The following is a 19,706-nucleotide window of genomic DNA, read 5'->3' as shown; positions in this document are numbered from 1 at the left end:
TATAGAGGCGTTTGACTCTGGGAAGACGGGGATTTGGGGAACTCACTGTGTCTCTGTGAAATACATTTTGAACGTGCAGAATAGTAGCAGCTTTTATTAACTATAAATTGCTAGTTATAGAAAGCTGCACATATTGCATAACAAATAAAAAAGGGTCAGTGAGTTACTGTATCTTTAAGAACCTTAGCTGCAATATAGTAGCACATACAAATAATCAGGACAACTGCAGTGATTAATGAAATTTTTCACTTTCGGAATACACGTAGTAATTTGGAGAAAAAACAGCTGAATACTACTACTTCACAATTCTTGATTTACTTATTTAATTGTAATTCACTTATATAATTGATTGAATTATAAGTGCATAGTTGTAATGCTTCCATGATTTGTACATAAAGGAACATCAAGCATCATCTCGAAGGGGAAAAGGATTACATTTGAGCAATTTCTCATAGTAAAAATCTTATCCTTTAGGTATCTGATTAAGATTCATCGTTTCTCCTTACATCAATACAATTAGTATCACTGCAAACTCATCCTCAGTAGAACAGATATGTTTCAGAAAAATGATGCTGCCCATGTGTTTGAGTTCAGCCATGATAATTAATGTGCAATAACACTCAGAGAAGAGTAGCACTTTCATGAGAGGAGCGTGTATTCAGATCAGTCCGCTGCTGGGTGGGAGCAAACAAAATGCGTGGGAGATGCTTTCAGTTCAAACAAATACTGCTTTTTGGTTATGTCTCTGAGAGAACAGGGGTCGTGTAAAGTCTGAAGCAACACAGAATTGTCCGCTAATATTTCTCATCGTCATGCCCGTCCGTAAGGATGAGCACAGTGTGGTACAGGCGTGGGACTGTCCGACTGCCGCGTGAGAGGCAAAAAGGACAGGCTTATGGCTTAACTGTAGCAAACTCGGCACTGGATGGCTTTGTTTTTTTGGCTATTAGATTCCAAAAATAATATGGTATTCATTTAAGAGGTGGGTATAATTTTCCCCAGGTGGCAGCGCAAAGTAATAAAGAAAGAGACCTACAGCTCCATCGCTCTGCCCTGCTACTCCGGGTGTATTTGGAAAAGCTTTTAAGAGATGAAAGGAATAGGGAATGGGCAGAGCCTGCTTCCAGCTAAGCACAAACAGAAGGGGAGTGATTTGATTGAGCTAGGAAGAAATTCGTCGTACCCAAACCAAAAAGAGATGCAGGAGCAGTTCTGAAAATCAATTTCTTTTCCAGATTCATGCTAAGATGTTCTGCCTTGCACTGGTGTAGGTGGAAAGAGAAAGCTTAACCGTTAGACGCTTGTCAGAAATAGGGGGGAGGATTGCATGTAATGCCACTGGATTGAATTATAATTCAGGCAGGGAGTTAAAACAGAGACAACCTGCTTCTATTGACGGGTACAAATTTCTTGTCTAGTGTTATATTGAATTTCTCTTTCAGTGTTTTCTCCATTTCTTCATCTGCAAGGATTCTGATTTCAACCAGATCCATATTATCCTTATAATTGTACTTTATCTCGGTGAGTTTCCAGCCCACCAGAGCCCAGATGCCATCGGGGGTCTGCAGGCTGCAGATAGACTTTGTCACAAACAACGAGTCCGGCGCTGTCTGCAGGTGGGCGTTGCGGGATCTGAACTCTTCGATGTCTCGCGGCTGAAGGGTGAAGAGATAAACCCGACGGTAAACTTCTTTTTCCACGTTATGGGAAGTGGAGACACTTTGGTTGGGAATCCACTGCTTCCTTTTCACCTTCTCGAGGTACCAGACCCCATTCTCCTCCAGGAACCGAAAGATCCCAGGGGTCTGTGGCTGGTCTGTCCCTGAAATCAGCTCCATTGGCTGCCACATCTGGTAAGCCATCCCAAACCCGCCATCCACAATGTAAGATTTGCCATCAAGCTCCACTTTTAGCAGCAGATGATCGATGTCATCTGCATATGCGTCATACTCCGGGACATAAACTTTTGATCCCAGAAAGGTGACGTTGTAGCCGAGGGTTTTCAGGACCCAAGATAAAAGGTGGTTGTTTTCCATGCACCAGCCCCCGCGTTTCTTCCTCACTATCTTGTTGTAAATGGCTTCCAGGTCCAGCTCGATGCTCTCCCCGCAGTGGATGCTGAGGTTTTCAAAAGGGACCGCTCGGATGTGGTGCTGGAATATATCCGTCAAGGTGGGCAGGTCCGGCTTATCATAGGAGCCCCGGTAAGAAATTCTGGTGAAATACTCTTGGATGTCCATGCTGCCTCTGAGAGAAGGGTGGGAAAAAAATAATGGGTTGTGTCAGAAGTGACAGAGGGATCTTCCCCATCCCTTATAGCGGGGCGCTCATCAGCATGGGCAGCCTGCTCAGAAGAGGAGCGGGATTTGACTGATGGCCCTATCAAAGGCAGCTGAGTGTGAGTATTAGCACTGAGGGAAGGCAATGGGACAATGCTGATGAGCACAAATGTTATTTCTAATTGTTTCCTGACACACACCAAATTGCATGGGAATTTTGGAAAGATACTTTCAATACATAAACAAAGCGATGAAAATGAAAAACTTCCATTTGGTGTAATATCCTGGCAGAAAAAGAGGGTGTCCCCATTTGGCTTCCCACATTTCCTAACCTGTAGGATAGAAACGTTGCAGAAATCTGTAACTATTGCGTCACGGCCACTGCCACGCCTTCAACATCCAACAAGCTGGCCTGAATGATCCCACATGAGGCTAAGAGCATCAGGTTTTTATTCAGGGGATTCTCTTTGTTCGGCTTTTGGCTCATTCCCAGGCTTTTCCCCAATGCCCCAGAACTACAACTCTATTCCCTTTTGGAAACTGGGCAGAAACTTAGTTCTTGCTGTGTGAACTTTAAACCAGCATCACCAGCAATGAGCTGGTTTTCCCTTTCTTCCTCCCTTACTTTCACTTTGCCACAGCAGGCAAAACACGTAGAGTTACACTTACTTAAAGGGAAAACATTGGTGTGGGGTTTTTCTGACTGCCTGTCCGTCTCGTGCGGGTGTTTATAAAGCCCTTTCAGCGGTGTTATCTGAAATAAGTCAGATGGCACGAATGCCCGAGCTGCTGGGGGCTGATAAATGAGCAAATGAACCAGCGTATCTGTTACACCGAGCGGCTGAGCGTTCCCCGCTCGGCCGTTACACCATTTTCTGCTGTGTTTTGTCTTCAAACAGATTTAACTTCCTGGTTAGGGAGCGCTCAGCTACCAAGGTTCGGGGTTTAAAAGAAAGGCTTACCTGGAAAATCGGTTCAACCACCAGTGTATCGCCGGGGTTTGAGGGGATGGTTTTAGGCTAAAGCAAGTGGCGTGGCTGGCTGTCCTTTACCTAGCGCAGGCAGGGCTTGAGGACTGTTCTCCAGCTCCTCTTCGGGGGAATGTCCTTTCCCCCAACTTGCTTTCACCCGCCTCAGTCAGATTGCAAAAGCTGGGAAAAAAAAAAAAAAGAAAAGAAAACGGAAGGGTGGAGCACGAGAGCTGTAGCGAGCGAGCAAAACCAACAGCACTGACTCGACATGCCTGCAAAACCTGGTTGTTATTAGAGCAGAGGCTGCTTCGCGTTTTCACTCCTTTCGTGCTTTCTGCAGGGCTAGCTCGGGCTGTGATGAAAAGGGTATGTTCGGGTTTCAGTAGCTGGCTGAATGCACTCGGGTAAGAGATATTTTTTCCCAGGTATTAGGTTACTATTTCATTGGAAACGTGGGGAAGAAATCTTGCATGCAATCAATCTGAGAAGGTTTTTGCACTGTTTCTGAAAAGCAGCAAGGTTTCGGCACCGTGATTTGCACCCTTGCCCCGATCAGCACGCACAAGAACTTCAGCGCTGCCTTTGCTTAATTTGCATTTTTTTATTCCAGTCAATCTCACAGAATGCAAGAAAGCACTGGGACAGCAGTGGGTCTTCTGCGGTCTTTGCCCACAAGTAGCAGCTGAGGGTGTCGTGGTGGTGAAGATGCTGTTGGCAAAGTGATGGCTAGGGAGTGCTAACACATGGGGAGCTCCGTCCTTTCGGTGGGTTTCATACTGCTCTTGTACCTGCAAATTTTGCTTGCGTTGTGCCAAGCCAAGGCTTGCTAATTCTCTCCTAGATACAGCTGGATTCTTTCCCGTTAGTTCCCCAACAGTACTTCCAGTCCTTCACATTTAGTAGCAATGGCAAGTTTCATTCAAACACTGATTTATTGGAATAATTAGCAGAGATAATAAATCAGACCAAACAGAGATGTCTGTGGTAACCCACTACACAGCTCCACTCCCGTATCAAAATTTGGCTCTTTATCATCCCATCAGTGGCCGGTGTTTGACCCCGCAAGCGAGAACCGATGCCCAAGCCGAGAGGCGCTGAAGGGAAGGGATCGCCTGCCCTCATCGGGCTCCCCTGGGCAGATCCAATTTGGTACAAAGAGATCTTGCTGTACATGGAGTAATCCCTTCTCTTCCCACAGGCTGAGAGCCCCTCATTTCGACAACGAGAAGCCAAAAGCCGAGCGGGCAGACCCGCAGTCCTCCTTGTGGGAACCGCACAGAAAAGAAGCCCATGGACCCCTCGCTGTGCGATGTGCGAGCAGACCCGGCCGTGCTCCTTGCCCAGCGTCATTTGGGACCACAGACGGTGCCAGAAGCCGACACTTGCCCTGCTCCCTCAGGCAAACGTGTGAAGTGGTTGGGGATCTGTTCCAGCTAACTTTGGGGTCCCGTTAAGACACGAGTGTTTTCTAACCAAGTAGGAGCAAACCCCATTTCTCCTGGTTCTTTGATACTCAGCTTTTCTCCTCTCCCTAGAACATAGCTCTGATATTGAGCATTTTCTTCACGTGTCTTTCAAATTCTCATCCCATCTCACTCTCCTGTGCCATCATTCCTGCATCTCTCTCCTTTTTCTTCCCATCCTGCCCATTTTGCTCCTCAAGCCGTTAAAACCATGAGCTCTCATTCTCCGCAGGCGTGCCCAAGGCCGTCAGAGGGCAAAGCTCACTCAATGATCGCTGAAGGTAAGAAAAGGCTTATCTTGACCCCGGAGCCTTGCCAGAGTCTGTTTGCATTTCAACTCTGTGCCAGATCATTGGGGCTAATTTCAGGCTTGGTGGGACAATAAACTGCAATCACGGCTGCTGGGTAATGGGGCCACGACGTGCCTGCACCCACCCCCAAAAGCAGCACAGGGCAAAGCCCAGCTCGGGCCGGCTGGGTTGCAGGGACCGTGACCGCGGGGTGAAGGTGCAAATGGGAACGTCCTTGGAAAGGATCTTGCTGTCCACCTGGACACTGCCATGCAGTTTCCCAACCTTGGCCGGAGCTGAAGCTGGTTGAGCTTTTTCCAGAAGACCCTCAATGTAATTGCACTCTCAGTTGCACAGTAATTAATTTATTACTGAAATCCTTCTGTCATCATAACTCTCCTGAGAGGCTGCATCGAATATTGCTCCCTCCTCGCTTTAACAGAGTATTATACGCTGCAATATTTGCCTGGGGAAATAAAAGCATAGGGTGCCCTGTTTGGGGCAATGGTCAAGTGTCTGCTCACTGTTAAACAGCTCCCCTCTATAATGACCTCTGTGGTGGGCTGTATAACAAAGCAAGGTTTATTATATTAATTATATTATATTATATTACGTTATCTGGCTAGTTAATATACAAACTATATGGTATTCTACTTAACTCTCTGGTTTTCGTGGGGAGGAGAGGAGAGAGACTTTTCAAGTAATAAAACAATCGAGGTGTTTTAAATGGGATTAGTGTAAAATCTCAAATTCGTACACAAGGTCAGATTCTCCCACCCCGCTGAGCTCTGAGTCGCTGGAAAAGGAGACGCTGCACACCCTGAGCCGAGTGGCTGGCGCTAGCCTTTCATTTCCAAAGGCAATTTAAGAGCTGTGGGCTGCCCTAATACAAGACCGGTGAATAAATTCACGGCCTATGAACATATTCATAACGGCAGAACTCCCCCATGCTTTACATTCATTGCCTTCCTTATGTAATTATAGATATCAAATAGCTGTGGCTACACATCTTGCCCCATTTGTATCCGCAGCACCCACCACGTGCAGGTTGGTGGTGTCCACCCCACCGGCCGAAGGATGAGCCTGCAACTACGGCAGCAACTTTTGCCCTTGGGACCACAGAAGGGAGTGGCTGTGCGGGACATTGCTTGGCTTTTTCTCGGTGAGGAAGACACCAAACCTCAATTTTAGTGTTTCCATCATCTGAGGCATCTCTCGGAGGGCTGGTGAGTGTCAAAAATTATCTTCTCTGCTTATCTTTACCCTGCCAAGAGGAGGTTTTTCACACAAGGCAACACCAAGGGTGTTAACGCAGACCGAGGAGACCACTTTGGTCTGTAGGGCCTTCCAGTCCTGAGGGTTTCAGCGTAAATCTCTTACCTGTAAGTGGTGGTAATTCAGTTAAATTCCATTACAAAGGGAACAATTGGCTTTTCTACACGAATGGCTTTATCTCATAGAGGGTTTGAAGCAAAAATTAACTGCTTTGGTGAAAAACATGCCCATACATCTGGCTGTTATTTTCCCATGAATTGTGACAGCTGCAGTGGGACACGTCGGGGCGGGATCCTCGTCGAAGCATGGTCACAGCTGAGTGTTCGGAGCAATGCACCTCTGCAAGCACAGCTGCAGTTTGCACTCCTTTCTTCCCTGTCTGATTTTCCCCCTCCTCAGCTCCCACAGGCGCTGCCCAAAATGCTCCTTACCAGACCGGAGGTAAGACAGCACCAGCGGGGTCACAGGTAAGTGGTTTCAAACAAGAAATTCAGCTCGGCAGGAACAGGATCAGAAACCAACTCTCCTCCCTGGGGCCCGGGGGCAGAGCCAGCGGCTCCCTCCCCAGCCCGGGGTACCTCTGGCTGCAGCTGCCCCCGCTCAGGGCACCCTCCTGGCGAGCAGGAGGTGGCTGTGTGATTCGTCCCCGCCACGAATGTCAGCAAATGGTGGGGTTTTTTCCCCTTTCCTGAAAGTTCAAACCACTGCGTTATCACGCAGCGCCACTGCTTCATGCAGCGCTTGGCAGAGCGGGTCTGTCCCGCCGCAGGGCACGGGGCTTCTGCTCCCTCCCAAAATCATCAGGGAGGTAGCAACTGCCTCTCGGCACCTCCCAGGGAGCTCGGATACCCAGCATTTGCTTGTGCCCGAGATTTTACTTTTGCAACTTAACTTTGCAAGAAGTGCATGACCTCCCTCCTGCTCTCTGCATCTGAGCATTGCACACACTGCCGCAAAAATATTCCAGTGCTTCCCAAATCAGTATGTAATATGCACCCAGAGCACCTTTGGAGACTCAGGACATTAATCTTTCTCTCTTCATTTCAACGTGCTATCTAGAAATTGGATATATGCCGTTTTACTGCTTTTTGTGCAGATAAATGCTGCCATGATTAACCAGTTAATAATTGCCATCATGTTACACTGTCATTGCCAAAGGGAAGTACGACAGTGTAATATGTAATGGGGCATCGGCATTGCTGGCTGGACCCTGAGACAGTTTCATTTCACACTTTCTAATGAGAGCTGTCCATCACGCTGTCAAAAGCCTACTTTGGACATTTTCCAAATGGGAAAATTTGGAAATTTGGAAAAATTTGGGGCTGAAATGCTGTTACAGAGGTGCAGCTGGGCAAAATGGGCATCCATGGCAAAGCCTGCAAACAAAGCAGATGGTCTATGGGGAAATGCTCAGTTGCTAAAGACCAGTTTAAAATTCTCTTTAATTTTACCACATTTTCACCATTATCGGTGATTGCAGGACAATGCATTTTCCTGTGCAGGATCAGAAAGGCCTCATTTGAAAATAAAGACGTTATGTTGGTCTAGTCCAAAAATCAATGTAAGGCATCCCGTTAAAACTATTTAGCTGATCATTTGTAAAAATTCTGTACTGTTGCTAAACAAATACATAAAATAGCCTATGATCTGGGCAGATGTAATTCCAGCCATTTACGTATGACCTGCCTGTGCAAAGAGGATTCTCAAGTCAACAGTGTCTATCATTATCAGGCACATAAATGCCTGGGTATTCAAACCTGTGTACCATATGCAAAAAATATTGTTGCAAGATATTTTAAGAGGAAAATATTCCCAGCTAATCAATAGGTCACTGACTCCAGTGGTCTGGAGACTGCAGATTGACTTCTTCTGAACTATGGTATCTGGAGACACTTGTAGGTACATGTTTAGCTCCAGCACAGGCTCATGGAAGGCAGGTCCTGCTTGACCAACCTGATCTCCTTCTATGACCAAGTGACCCGCCTCGTGGATGAGGGAAAGGCAGTGGATGTGGTCTGCCTGGACTTCGGTAAAGCCTTTGACACTATCTCCCACGGCATTCTCCTAGAGAAGCTGGCGGCTCACGGCTTAGACAGGTACACTCTTCGCTGGGTAAAAAACTGGCTGGACGGACGGGCCCAGAGAGTTGTGGTCAACGGAGTTAAATCCAGTTGGCGGCCGGTCACGAGCGGTGTTCCCCAGGGCTCAGTACTTTATATGAACATATATAAAGATATATGTTCAATATCTTTATCAATGATCTGGATGAGGGGATCGAGTGCTCCCTCAGTAAGTTTGACAGATGACACCAAGTTGGGTGGGAGTGTTGATCTGCTGGAGGGTAGGAAGGCTCTGCAGAGGGACCTGGACAGGCTGGATCGATGGGCCGAGGCCAACTGTATGAGGTTCAACAAGGCCAAGTGCCGGGTCCTGCACTTCGGCCACAACAACCCCAGGCAACGCTACAGGCTTGGGGAAGAGTGGCTGGAAAGCTGCCCTGAGGAAAAGGACCTGGGGGTGCTGGTTGACAGCTGGCTGAACATGAGCCGGCAGTGTGCCCAGGTGGCCAAGAAGGCCAATGGCATCCTGGCCTGTATCAGAAATAGTGTGGTCAGCAGGAGCAGGGAGGTGATCGTGCCCCTGTACTGGGCACTGGTGAGGCTGCACCTCAAATACTGTGTTCAGTTTTGGGCCCCTCACTACAAGAAGGACATTGAGGTGCTGGAGCGTGTCCAGAGAAGGGCAACAAAGCTGGTGAAGGGCCTGGAGCACAAGCCTTATGAGGAGCGGCTGAGGGAACTGGGGTTGTTTAGTCTGGAGAAGAGGAGGCTGAGGGGAGACCTCATCGCGCTGTACAACTACCTGAAAGGAGGTTGTAGCGAGGTGGGAGTTGGTCTCTTCTGCCAAGTAACAAGTGATAGGACGAGAGGAAATGGCCTCAAGTTGCGCCAAGGGAGGTTTAGATTGGACATTAGGAAAAATTTCTTTACTGAAAAAGTGGTCAGGCCTTGGAACAGGCTGCCCAGGGAAGTGGTGAAGTCACCAACCCTGGAAGTATTTAAAAGACATGTAGATGAGGCGCTTAGGGACATGGTTTAGTGGGCATGGTAGCGTTGGGTTGATGGTTGGACTCGATGACCTTAGAGGTCTTTTCCAACCTTAATGATTCTATGATTCAATGGAAGTCATTTATATGTCGTGGCTCAAGAGTGAATGTATACATTTTTCTGATATTCCCCAGTTCTGGAGTATCAGTGATCAGGACACTTTGCTCGGGAATATAATGCTTCCTTTTGACTTTCTCCAAGTACCAGGTGCCGTTGTCTTCCATGAAGCGGAAGATGCCGGGGATCTGGGGTCACAAATCAACATCAACGGCTGCCACGCCTGGTGGGCACCACCAAAACCGGCATCTACTATGTAGGAATTTCCCTTGACCACCTTCAGTAGGGTACGATTTATCTCAGCAGTTGTTGTGGTTTAAGCCTACCCAGCAACTACCACAGAGCCGCTTGCTCACTCCCCCCTGCTCCAGTGGGATGGGGGAGAGAATCAGGAGAGTAAAAGTGAGAAAACTCATGGTTTGAGGTAAAGACGGTTTAATAATTGAAATCAAATAAAGTAAAATAATAATAATAATTATAATAATGATAATAATAATAATAGAATATATAAAGCAAGTGATGCACAATGCAATTGCTCATCACCTGCCGAGTGATGCCCAGCCAGTCCCCAAGCAGCGATCGCTGCCCCCTGGCCAACTCCCCCCAGCTTATATACTGAGCATGACGTCATACCGTATGGAATACCCTGTTGGCCAGTTTGGGTCAGCTGTCCTGGCTATGCTCCCTCCCAACTTTTTGTGCACTTGGCAGAGCATGAGAAGCTGAAAAGTCCTTGACTAGCATAAACTAAAACCTCAGTGTATTATAACATTATTCTCATACTAAATCCAAAACTCAGCATTATACCAGTTACTAGGAAGAAAACGAACTCTATTCCAGTCAAAACCAGGACAGTATCCATCCCTTATTCTATACCATCTACGTCATGTATTTTCCAACACATTCCAAGGAATCACCACCACTTTTCCTGTCTTTTGATATATACACACGCATATCATTCCCTTAATCCTGTGCAGGTCCCTTGACCTTACTTTGTTTTATGGCAAAACCGGCCTTCAGAAGGATTTGAATTATTTTCTTCCCTTTCTCAAAAGCTGCTTCTGCTGTGTTGCCCCATACAATGATGTCGTCAATGTATTGCAGGTGTTCCAGAGCCTCACCCTGTTCCAGTGCGGTGTGGATCAGTCCATGGCAAATGGTAGGGCTGTGTTTCCACCCCTGGGGCAGTCGGTTCCAGGTGTACTGGACGCCCCTCCAAGTGAAAGCAAACTGTGGCCTGCACTCTGCCACCAAAGGGATGGAGAAGAAGGCATTAGCAATGTCAATGGTGGCGTACCACTTGGCTGCCTTTGACTCCAGTTCGTATTGAAGTTCCAGCATGTCCGGCATGGCAGCACTCAGTGGCGGCGTGACTTCGTTCAGGCCACGGTAGTCTACTGTTAGTCTCCACTCTCCTTTGGACTTTTGCACTGGCCCTATGGGACTGTTAAAGGGTGAGCGAGTCTTGCTGATCACTCCTTGGCTCTCCAGTAGATGAATCAGCTCATGGATGGGGATCAGGGAGTCTCGGTTGGTGCGGTATTGCCGCCGGTGCACTGTTGTGGTGGCAATTGGTACCTGTTGTTCCTCGACCCTCAGCAGCCCCACAACAGAAGGGTCCTCTGAGAGACCAGGCAAGGTGGACAGCTGTTTAATTTCCTCCATCTCCAGGGCAGCTATACCAAAAGCCCACCTTTTAAGGACCCTTTGGGGTCCTTGAAATACCCTCTCCTGAGGTAGTCTATGCCAAGGATGCACGGAGCCTCTGGGCCAGTCACAATGGGGTGCTTCTGCCACTCGTTCCCGGTCAGGCTCACTTTGGCCTCCAACACAGTTACCTCTTGGGATCCCCCTGTCACTCCAGAAATGCAAATGGGTTCTGCCCCTTTATAGCATCAGGGTGCACTGTGCACCGGTGTCTGCTAGAGCCTTATACTCCTGTGGCTCTGATGTGCCAGGCCATCGAATCCACGCAGTCCAGTAAACCCGGTCGTGCCTTTCCTCCACCTGGCTGGAGGCAGGGCCCCTCTAGTCCTGGTCATCGTATTCGTTACTCATGTCTTGTAAATGCGAATCAAAAGTCCCTTTATTAAGTTCAGAAGTAAAATCAGCTCTTCTACTCTGTCTGGGGAACTGCTCATTGGAAACTGGAGCAGCAATTTTCCTGGAAGAACCCCTTTTGTGACTGTTTTTCCTTTCAACTCACGTACCCGTGCCTCAAGGGTCGAGGTAGATTTTCCATCCCGCTTCCTCATGTCCTCTCCGTGGTCACACAGGTAAAAGCACAGGGTGCCCTGTGGTGTGTATCCATGACATCTTCTCTCTAGAGCACAGGGACACTTACTCCTAATGGCTGAGATACTGGTCCGTACAAGGTGGAGAGTAGGACATGAGGAAGTGGGATGGAAAAGCTACCTCGACCGTGGCTACTACTTCCAGCTACTAGGAAGAAAATTAACTCTATCCCAGCCAAAACCAGGACAGCAGTGTATGTCCTCTCTGCTGGTTCAAAACTGTTTCCTCCAAGAATACAGACGTCATACCCTAGTTCTTGCAAGGCCCAAAATAAAAGGTGGTTGCTTTCCAGGCACCATCCACCACGTTTCTTTCTCACAATCTTATTGTAAGTAGATTGTAAATCCAGTTCGATGGTCTCCCCGCAATGCATGCTGAGGTTTTCAAAAGGAATTGCCTGGATGTGGCGCTGGAAGACGACTGTTAAGGTTTGCAAGTCTGCATCCTTATGGGACTCGTTGTAAGAAATTCTTGCGAAATACTCTTGAATGTTCATTTTGCCTGTGTGAGCAGAAAAATAGCCAGTTACTGTTGTGCGGCTGTCAAGGGTTCACTCCTACTCCTGTAGCAGAGGTTAACCAGCCTGCCAAGGTAGCCCAGGCCGTTTCAGTGGGGATTTGAAAGAAGCCTGTGCCCTGACAGGAGGCGAATGCAGGCTAGACCTGGCTGTGCCTCTGTACTTCGTACAAAAGAGGTGGGGTAGGAGCAGGTGACAATAATGCTTTCCCTCTCTCAGAGTTGCCTTCAACCCAGGTGGGTGTCTTTCCTATGGGAAGACACGGCGTGGCACAACAGAATCTCTGGCCCCGGACTGAGGGTCCCATGTAACAAAAAATGTATAAAAAATGTATAAAAAATGTATAAAACAACAGGTTTGCAGAAAAGTTGCCAGACCATACCGGCATGAAAGTCACAGCAGTTCCCTACTGTTTCTTTTGCCCTAACAGGTAAGCAATTCTTTGTTTATCCCACAGGTCATTTAACTGGAAGGTTTTACAGTCACAGCTTCAACTAACTGGGATTAACACCTCAGCGTGTCACCGTTTTAGACAGGCTGCCATGTGAAGTGGGTTGTTGTGTTCTTAATCTCTTTAGTTTCCCTGTGGAGTTCAGACAGAGCCTTGACCCTGGCTGTTGAAGGAAGGAACTGCTAATTTTTCTAACCTAAGGGTCAGAGGAATTGGTAATTACTAAGAATACATTCAAGGCGTATTCATCGGCTTTTGGTTTCTTTTACCGTCTTTTACAAACCAAGGCCTTAGTTTCAGCTCAATAATTGGGTATATTTTGTGTCTTCATGGCTCTGATCCCTTTCCCTCTCATTAGCAGAAAGAGACTGTCATTGGTACTGGCTGTGTGGCCAAGATGCAAAAGGTTCCCTATAACCCTTCTAACCCACCGACTCATCTGGGAGCTGCAAGGATTTCTTGTCCCTTTAATTTAGATTTGATTTGGCTTTTTGCCACGCAAGGATATTTGTTTTCCAGAACCATTCACAATCTGCTAAGGACTGTATTAATTTCCAAAAAGTCGGAGCATTTCCTGCTCCTTGAAATGGGTTGCACATTCCCTGGGAGGATTTTCCAAAAATCATTTGACGCAGAGGAGATGGGAGAGATTATCTTCCAGCGCCTGTTCTCGGCTTTGGTCCAACTCTCCCCTGGGAGTGACCGGCAGTTTGACCCGATGTCCATGCCAGCACTCAAGCGAGCGCTGGGAGCTTTGGAAAATCCCCCCTCAAATACAGAGGTGGAAATCCCCCTGCCCCTGCAGGTCAGCATGTCAGATGACCTAACCTCTAGACTTTAACCACAATTTTCATGCCAGCGGCACAACTCACTTGACTTTGTTGTGTTGCTCCTGATCTGCGCTGGTACCAGGATTCAGAGTGGCTGATGCAAAAACACGAGCAAATATAACAAAATAGAGGACTATCCCAATAAGGGAATAAGAAATAAATATTTTCACTTCAAAGGACCCAAAGAGGCTACATGAAAAAACAGTAATGTGTCTTTGATACTGCATTTTATGGTTTTTTCCATCCCTTTTTTAGGACAAGGGCACTCATCTCTGGCAGGATCTCCTTGGAAACGCTGGCTGTAGAAAGCCATTCCCTCCCCAACAGCACGTGTACGCTGGCAAGCTCATCCTGTGGTCCTCTCCCTCGTTTTTCTTTCTACTCCCACTTTAGCCATTTTGCATACCAGATAGAAACATCTTTTCCCTGTGACGGTGTCGAGCTGAACCTCTCTGACCAGGAGGGGCCCAAGCGAGTCTTCTCTGCTAAAATTCAGGAGAGGCTTCCAAGGTTGGATCCTCTTGCACGTGCCTCTACCATTTGTTTGATTTTAAGCTACGCTGCGAGTCAGGAGCTGGATTTTTCGTACACTGGCTCAGCATGTGGGGGTTAGTTTAAGTCTCGAGCACTTGATCTTTGTACTGGGACAACGTCCTTGCAATGCAACGCACGCTGTCGGCTGTGGGGTTGCTGATTTATATAAAGTAATTTATACTTTGCTGATGTGCTTACAGTGCTAAGCACATGGTATGCGGACACACAGGGGTGGGCTTTTCCAAAGAGGCTGACCCACAGCTGCAGGATGAAGTTAAAGATCAGACACTCGGGCACTTACCTCTCAGCCAGCGAGCTCAGGCTTTCCGCCCTGGTTTGCTCCAAAGTTCCCAGGAAGAGTTGTACTGGGAACTGCTGCTCTTAAAGGTCCAGGCTGCCTTTTCTGCCTGGCAGGGACAGCGGTACCCTCCAGCAGAACATCTCTGTTACAAGCTGCTGGTCCGCACTATAAGAAGCCCCTTTTTCTTCTGCAATCCACTACAGGGTCAGTCATTAACATTTCATTTTCCTATAGGATGGGGGAGCCTCATGCGCTATAAGGGACTATTGCACAGATGCAGCCAAGCACCTATAGAGGTGTTTGACTCTGGGAAAACGGGGCAAAAAAACGCGTGGGAGATGCTTTCAGTTCAAACAAATACTGCTTTTTGGTTATGTCACTGAGAGAACAGGGGTCGTGTAAAGTCTGAAGCAACACAGAATTGTCCGCTAATATTTCTCATCGTCATGCCCGTCCGTAAGGATGAGCACAGTGCGGTACAGGCGTGGGACTGTCCGACTGCCGCGTGAGAGGCAAAAAGGACAGGCTTATGGCTTAACTGTAGCAAACTCGGCACTGGATGGCTTTGTTTTTTTGGCTATTAGATTCCAAAAATAATATGGTATTCATTTAAGAGGTGGGTATGATTTTCCCCAGGTGGCAGCGCAAAGTAATAAAGAAAGAGACCTACAGCTCCATCGCTCTGCCCTGCTACTCCGGGTGTATTTGGAAAAGCTTTTAAGAGATGAAAGGAATAGGGAATGGGCAGAGCCTGCTTCCAGCTAAGCACAAACAGAAGGGGAGTGATTTGATTGAGCTAGGAAGAAATTCGTCGTACCCAAACCAAAAAGAGATGCAGGAGCAGTTCTGAAAATCAATTTCTTTTCCAGATTCATGCTAAGATGTTCTGCCTTGCACTGGTGTAGGTGGAAAGAGAAAGCTTAACCGTTAGACGCTTGTCAGAAATAGGGGGAAGGATTGCATGTAATGCCACTGGATTGAATTATAATTCAGGCAGGGAGCTAACGCAGAGACAATCTGCTTCTATTGACAGGTACAAATTTCTTGTCTAGTGTTATATTGAATTTCTCTTTCAGTGTTTTCTCCATTTCTTCATCTGCAAGGATTCTGATTTCGACCAGATCCATATTATCCTTATAATTGTACTTTATCTCGGTGAGTTCCCACCCCAGCAGAGCCCAGACACCATCCATGGTCTGCAGGCTGCAGATAGACTTTATCACAAACAACGAGTCCGGCGCTGTCTGCAGGTGGGCGTTGCAGGCTCTGAAGTCTTCGATGTCTCGTGGCTGAAGGGTGAAGAGATAAATCCGATGGCACGGATTTTTTTCCACGTTATGGGAAGTGGAGACGCTTTGGTTGGGAATCCACTGCTTCCTTTTCACCTTCTCGAGGTACCAGACCCCATTCTCCTCCAGGAACCGAAAGATCCCAGGGGTCTGTGGCTGGTCTGTCCCCGAAATCAGCTCCATTGGCTGCCACATCTGGTAAGCCCTCCCAAACCCGCCATCCACAATGTAAGATTTGCCATCAAGCTCCACTTTTAGCAGCAGATGATTGATTTCTTCTGGATATGCATCATACTCTGGGACATAAACTTTTGATCCCAGAAAGGTGACGTTGTAGCCGAGGGTTTTCAGGACCCAAGATAAAAGGTGGTTGTTTTCCATGCACCAGCCCCCGCGTTTCTTCCTCACTATCTTGTTGTAAGTGGCTTCCAGGTCCAGCTCGATGCTCTCCCCGCAGTGGATGCTGAGGTTTTCAAAAGGGACCGCTCGGATGTGGTGCTGGAATATATCTGTCAAGGTGGGCAGGTCCGGCTTATCGCAGGAGCCCCGGTAAGAAATTCTGGTGAAATACTCCTGGATGTCCATGCTGCCTCTGAGAGAAGGGTGGGAAAAAAATAATGGGTTGTGTCAGAAGTGACAGAGGGATCTTCCCCATCCCTTATAGCGGGGCGCTCATCAGCATGGGCAGCCTGCTCAGAAGAGGAGCGGGATTTGACTGATGGCCCTATCAAAGGCAGCTGAGTGTGAGTATTAGCACTGAGGGAAGCCAATGGGACAATGCTGATGAGCACAAATGTTATTTCTAATTGTTTCTTTTACAGCTGTGACAAGAGGCTCCAGCTGTGCTAAGCACATTTCAGTAGAGAGTTCCTGCCCAGCAAAGCTACAAATCTCCGTAGGAAGGAACAAAAACAGTAGCAGCACTGTTTCCCCGCTAGAAATTATAGGAACTGAGACTCCCCAGATCTGAACTGCTTTACTCATGGTTTGACTCAGCAAAGCAGAAGCAGAAAACAAACCTTCCCACTCTTGCAGAGCAATCCAGAGCCTCTTCTGCAACCAAATTTGAAAAAAATCTGCCCTGCCATGGTATTTCCTTCATTATTTAGGCAGCCTGGCACGAGCTGGTCTCACCTGCTCCTGCTCTCTGTGTTGGAAGTAGCAGACGTGACCTGGAGCACAGAAGGGTTTTTTTAGGGCAGAAAAGGCTGTGGGAGGTTTTTTGCTGCATCTGCTGTGATCCACCTCCCTGCAGCACGGTTTAGCTCCCCGGCTCTGCTAATCACAGCCCTACATCAGCAGCAGGAGGAAACCAAGGTTTGGGTCAAAACTACAAGTTTTCAGGGGGCCTCACATTTTCTGACATCATTTTGGGGATTCATTTGCTCTTTCAACTCATGGTCTCCCCAGCGGTGGGTGGCTGCCGGTGGGTAAGGGAGCAGGCATCACCCTCCCCATCCCAACTGCAGCAGAAGGGCTCAGCGGGAGGCTGTGCTTCACGAGCAGAGGGGTGGAAAGCAGCTCGAGTCCTCCCAGCCCTTGTTGGTAAGGAAACAAGAAAGGGATTTTGATGTAGCCAAATACTTTTGTTATTCCTCCCCAGGCACCGCTAAATTTCAGACATCTCTGAGTACGGAGCAACGTTGCTCAGATTATTGACCCAAGAGGTCCCAAAATGTTCTCAAGTTCCTGTGTATGATTCTTAAGGAAAACTTGTAGGAAAAAGTCCAATTGTTCCAACAGGATTAAATTCTCAATCATCTGATGAAAACGGGCACACACCAAATTGCATGGGAATTTTGGAAAGATGCTTCCAGTACATAAACAAAGCGATGAAAATGAAAAATTTCCATTTGGTGTAGTATTCTGGCAGAAACAGAGAAAACCTTGAGGATAGAAATCTGTAACTATTTCATCACGGGCACTGCCACGCCTTCAACATCCAACAAGCTGGCCTGAATGATCCCACATGAGGCTAAGAGCATCAGGTTTTTATTCGGGGGATTCTCTTTGTTCGGCTTTTGGCTCATTCCCAGGCTTTTCCCCAATGCCCCAGAACTACAACTCTATTCCCTTTTGGAAACTGGGCAGAAACTTAGTTCTTGCTGTGTGAACTTTAAACCAGCATCGCCAGCAATGAGCTGGTTTTCCCTTTCTTTCTCCCTTACTTTCACTTTGCCACAGCAGGCAAAACACGTAGAGTTACACTTACTTAAAGGGAAAACATTGGTGTGGGGTTTTTCTGACTGCCTGTCCGTCTCGTGCGGGTGTTTATAAAGCCCTTTCAGCGGTGTTATCTGAAATAAGTCAGATGGCACGAATGCCCGAGCTGCTGGGGGCTGATAAATGAGCAAATGAACCAGCGTATCTGTTACACCGAGCGGCTGAGCGTTCCCCGCTCGGCCGTTACACCATTTTCTGCTGTGTTTTGTCTTCAAACAGATTTAACTTCCTGGTTAGGGAGCGCTCAGCTACCAAGGTTCGGGGTTTAAAAGAAAGGCTTACCTGGAAAATCGGTTCAACCACCAGTGTATCGCCGGGGTTTGAGGGGATGGTTTTAGGCTAAAGCAAGTGGCGTGGCTGGCTGTCCTTTACCTAGCGCAGGCAGGGCTTGAGGACTGTTCTCCAGCTCCTCTTCGGGGGAATGTCCTTTCCCCCAACTTGCTTTCACCCGCCTCAGTCAGATTGCAAAAGCTGGGAAAAAAAAAAAAAGAAAAAAAAACGGAAGGGTGGAGCACGAGAGCTGTAGCGAGCGAGCAAAACCAACAGCACTGACTCGACATGCCTGCAAAACCTGGTTGTTATTAGAGCAGAGGCTGCTTCGCGTTTTCACTCCTTTCGTGCTTTCTGCAGGGCTAGCTCGGGCTGTGATGAAAAGGGTATGTTCGGGTTTCAGTAGCTGGCTGAATGCACTCGGGTAAGAGATATTTTTTCCCAGGTATTAGGTTACTATTTCATTGGAAACGTGGGGAAGAAATCTTGCATGCAATCAATCTGAGAAGGTTTTTGCACTGTTTCTGAAAAGCAGCAAGGTTTCGGCACCGTGATTTGCACCCTTGCCCCGATCAGCACGCACAAGAACTTCAGCGCTGCCTTTGCTTAATTTGCATTTTTTTATTCCAGTCAATCTCACAGAATGCAAGAAAGCACTGGGACAGCAGTGGGTCTTCTGCGGTCTTTGCCCACAAGTAGCAGCTGAGGGTGTCGTGGTGGTGAAGATGCTGTTGGCAAAGTGATGGCTAGGGAGTGCTAACACATGGGGAGCTCCGTCCTTTCGGTGGGTTTCATACTGCTCTTGTACCTGCAAATTTTGCTTGCGTTGTGCCAAGCCAAGGCTTGCTAATTCTCTCCTAGATACAGCTGGATTCTTTCCCGTTAGTTCCCCAACAGTACTTCCAGTCCTTCACATTTAGTAGCAATGGCAAGTTTCATTCAAACACTGATTTATTGGAATAATTAGCAGAGATAATAAATCAGACCAAACAGAGATGTCTGTGGTAACCCACTACACAGCTCCACTCCCGTATCAAAATTTGGCTCTTTATCATCCCATCAGTGGCCGGTGTTTGACCCCGCAAGCGAGAACCGATGCCCAAGCCGAGAGGCGCTGAAGGGAAGGGATCGCCTGCCCTCATCGGGCTCCCCTGGGCAGATCCAATTTGGTACAAAGAGATCTTGCTGTACATGGAGTAATCCCTTCTCTTCCCACAGGCTGAGAGCCCCTCATTTCGACAACGAGAAGCCAAAAGCCGAGCGGGCAGACCCGCAGTCCTCCTTGTGGGAACGGCACAGAAAAGAAGCCCATGGACCCCTCGCTGTGCGATGTGCGAGCAGACCCGGCCATGCTCCTTGCCCAGCGTCATTTGGGACCACAGACGGTGCCAGAAGCCAACACTTGCCCTGCTCCCTCAGGCAAACGTGTGAAGTGGTTGGGGATCTGTTCCAGCTAACTTTGGGGTCCCGTTAAGACACGAGTGTTTTCTAACCAAGTAGGAGTAAACCCCATTTCTCCTGGTTCTTTGATACTCGGCTTTTCTCCTCTCCCTA

At 47.8% G+C, this 19,706-nt stretch overlaps 3 protein-coding genes across 3 annotated transcripts; all 3 read right to left on the bottom strand.

Moving 5' to 3' along the window:
• Window positions 1-78: 78 nt before the first annotated feature.
• On the bottom strand, window positions 79-3,418 carry LOC142087350 (arylamine N-acetyltransferase, pineal gland isozyme NAT-3). Its single transcript, XM_075161492.1, has 2 exons — window positions 3,242-3,418; window positions 79-2,247 (listed from the first exon to the last, which is right to left on the bottom strand). The coding sequence occupies exon 2, from the start codon at window positions 2,238-2,240 to the stop codon at window positions 1,368-1,370; it is 873 nt and encodes a 290-aa protein (XP_075017593.1). The 5' UTR covers window positions 2,241-2,247; window positions 3,242-3,418; the 3' UTR covers window positions 79-1,367.
• Window positions 3,419-7,949: 4,531 nt separating this feature from the next.
• Window positions 7,950-14,453, bottom strand: LOC142087262 (arylamine N-acetyltransferase, liver isozyme-like). The gene is given in 5 exon segments (XM_075161317.1): window positions 7,950-8,193; window positions 9,458-9,635; window positions 9,638-9,740; window positions 11,925-12,238; window positions 14,371-14,453. Coding segments are annotated over 4 exon segments (834 nt in total). The 5' UTR covers window positions 12,234-12,238; window positions 14,371-14,453.
• Window positions 13,729-18,678, bottom strand: LOC142087349 (arylamine N-acetyltransferase, pineal gland isozyme NAT-3-like). Its single transcript, XM_075161491.1, has 2 exons — window positions 18,165-18,678; window positions 13,729-16,251 (listed from the first exon to the last, which is right to left on the bottom strand). The coding sequence occupies exon 2, from the start codon at window positions 16,242-16,244 to the stop codon at window positions 15,372-15,374; it is 873 nt and encodes a 290-aa protein (XP_075017592.1). The 5' UTR covers window positions 16,245-16,251; window positions 18,165-18,678; the 3' UTR covers window positions 13,729-15,371.
• Window positions 18,679-19,706: the final 1,028 nt, after the last annotated feature.

This window comes from Calonectris borealis, chromosome 12 (assembly GCF_964195595.1).
Source record: "Calonectris borealis chromosome 12, bCalBor7.hap1.2, whole genome shotgun sequence".
In the NCBI taxonomy this organism is placed as follows: Eukaryota; Metazoa; Chordata; class Aves; order Procellariiformes; family Procellariidae; genus Calonectris; species Calonectris borealis.
This window is presented reverse-complemented; position numbering and strand designations above follow the sequence as displayed.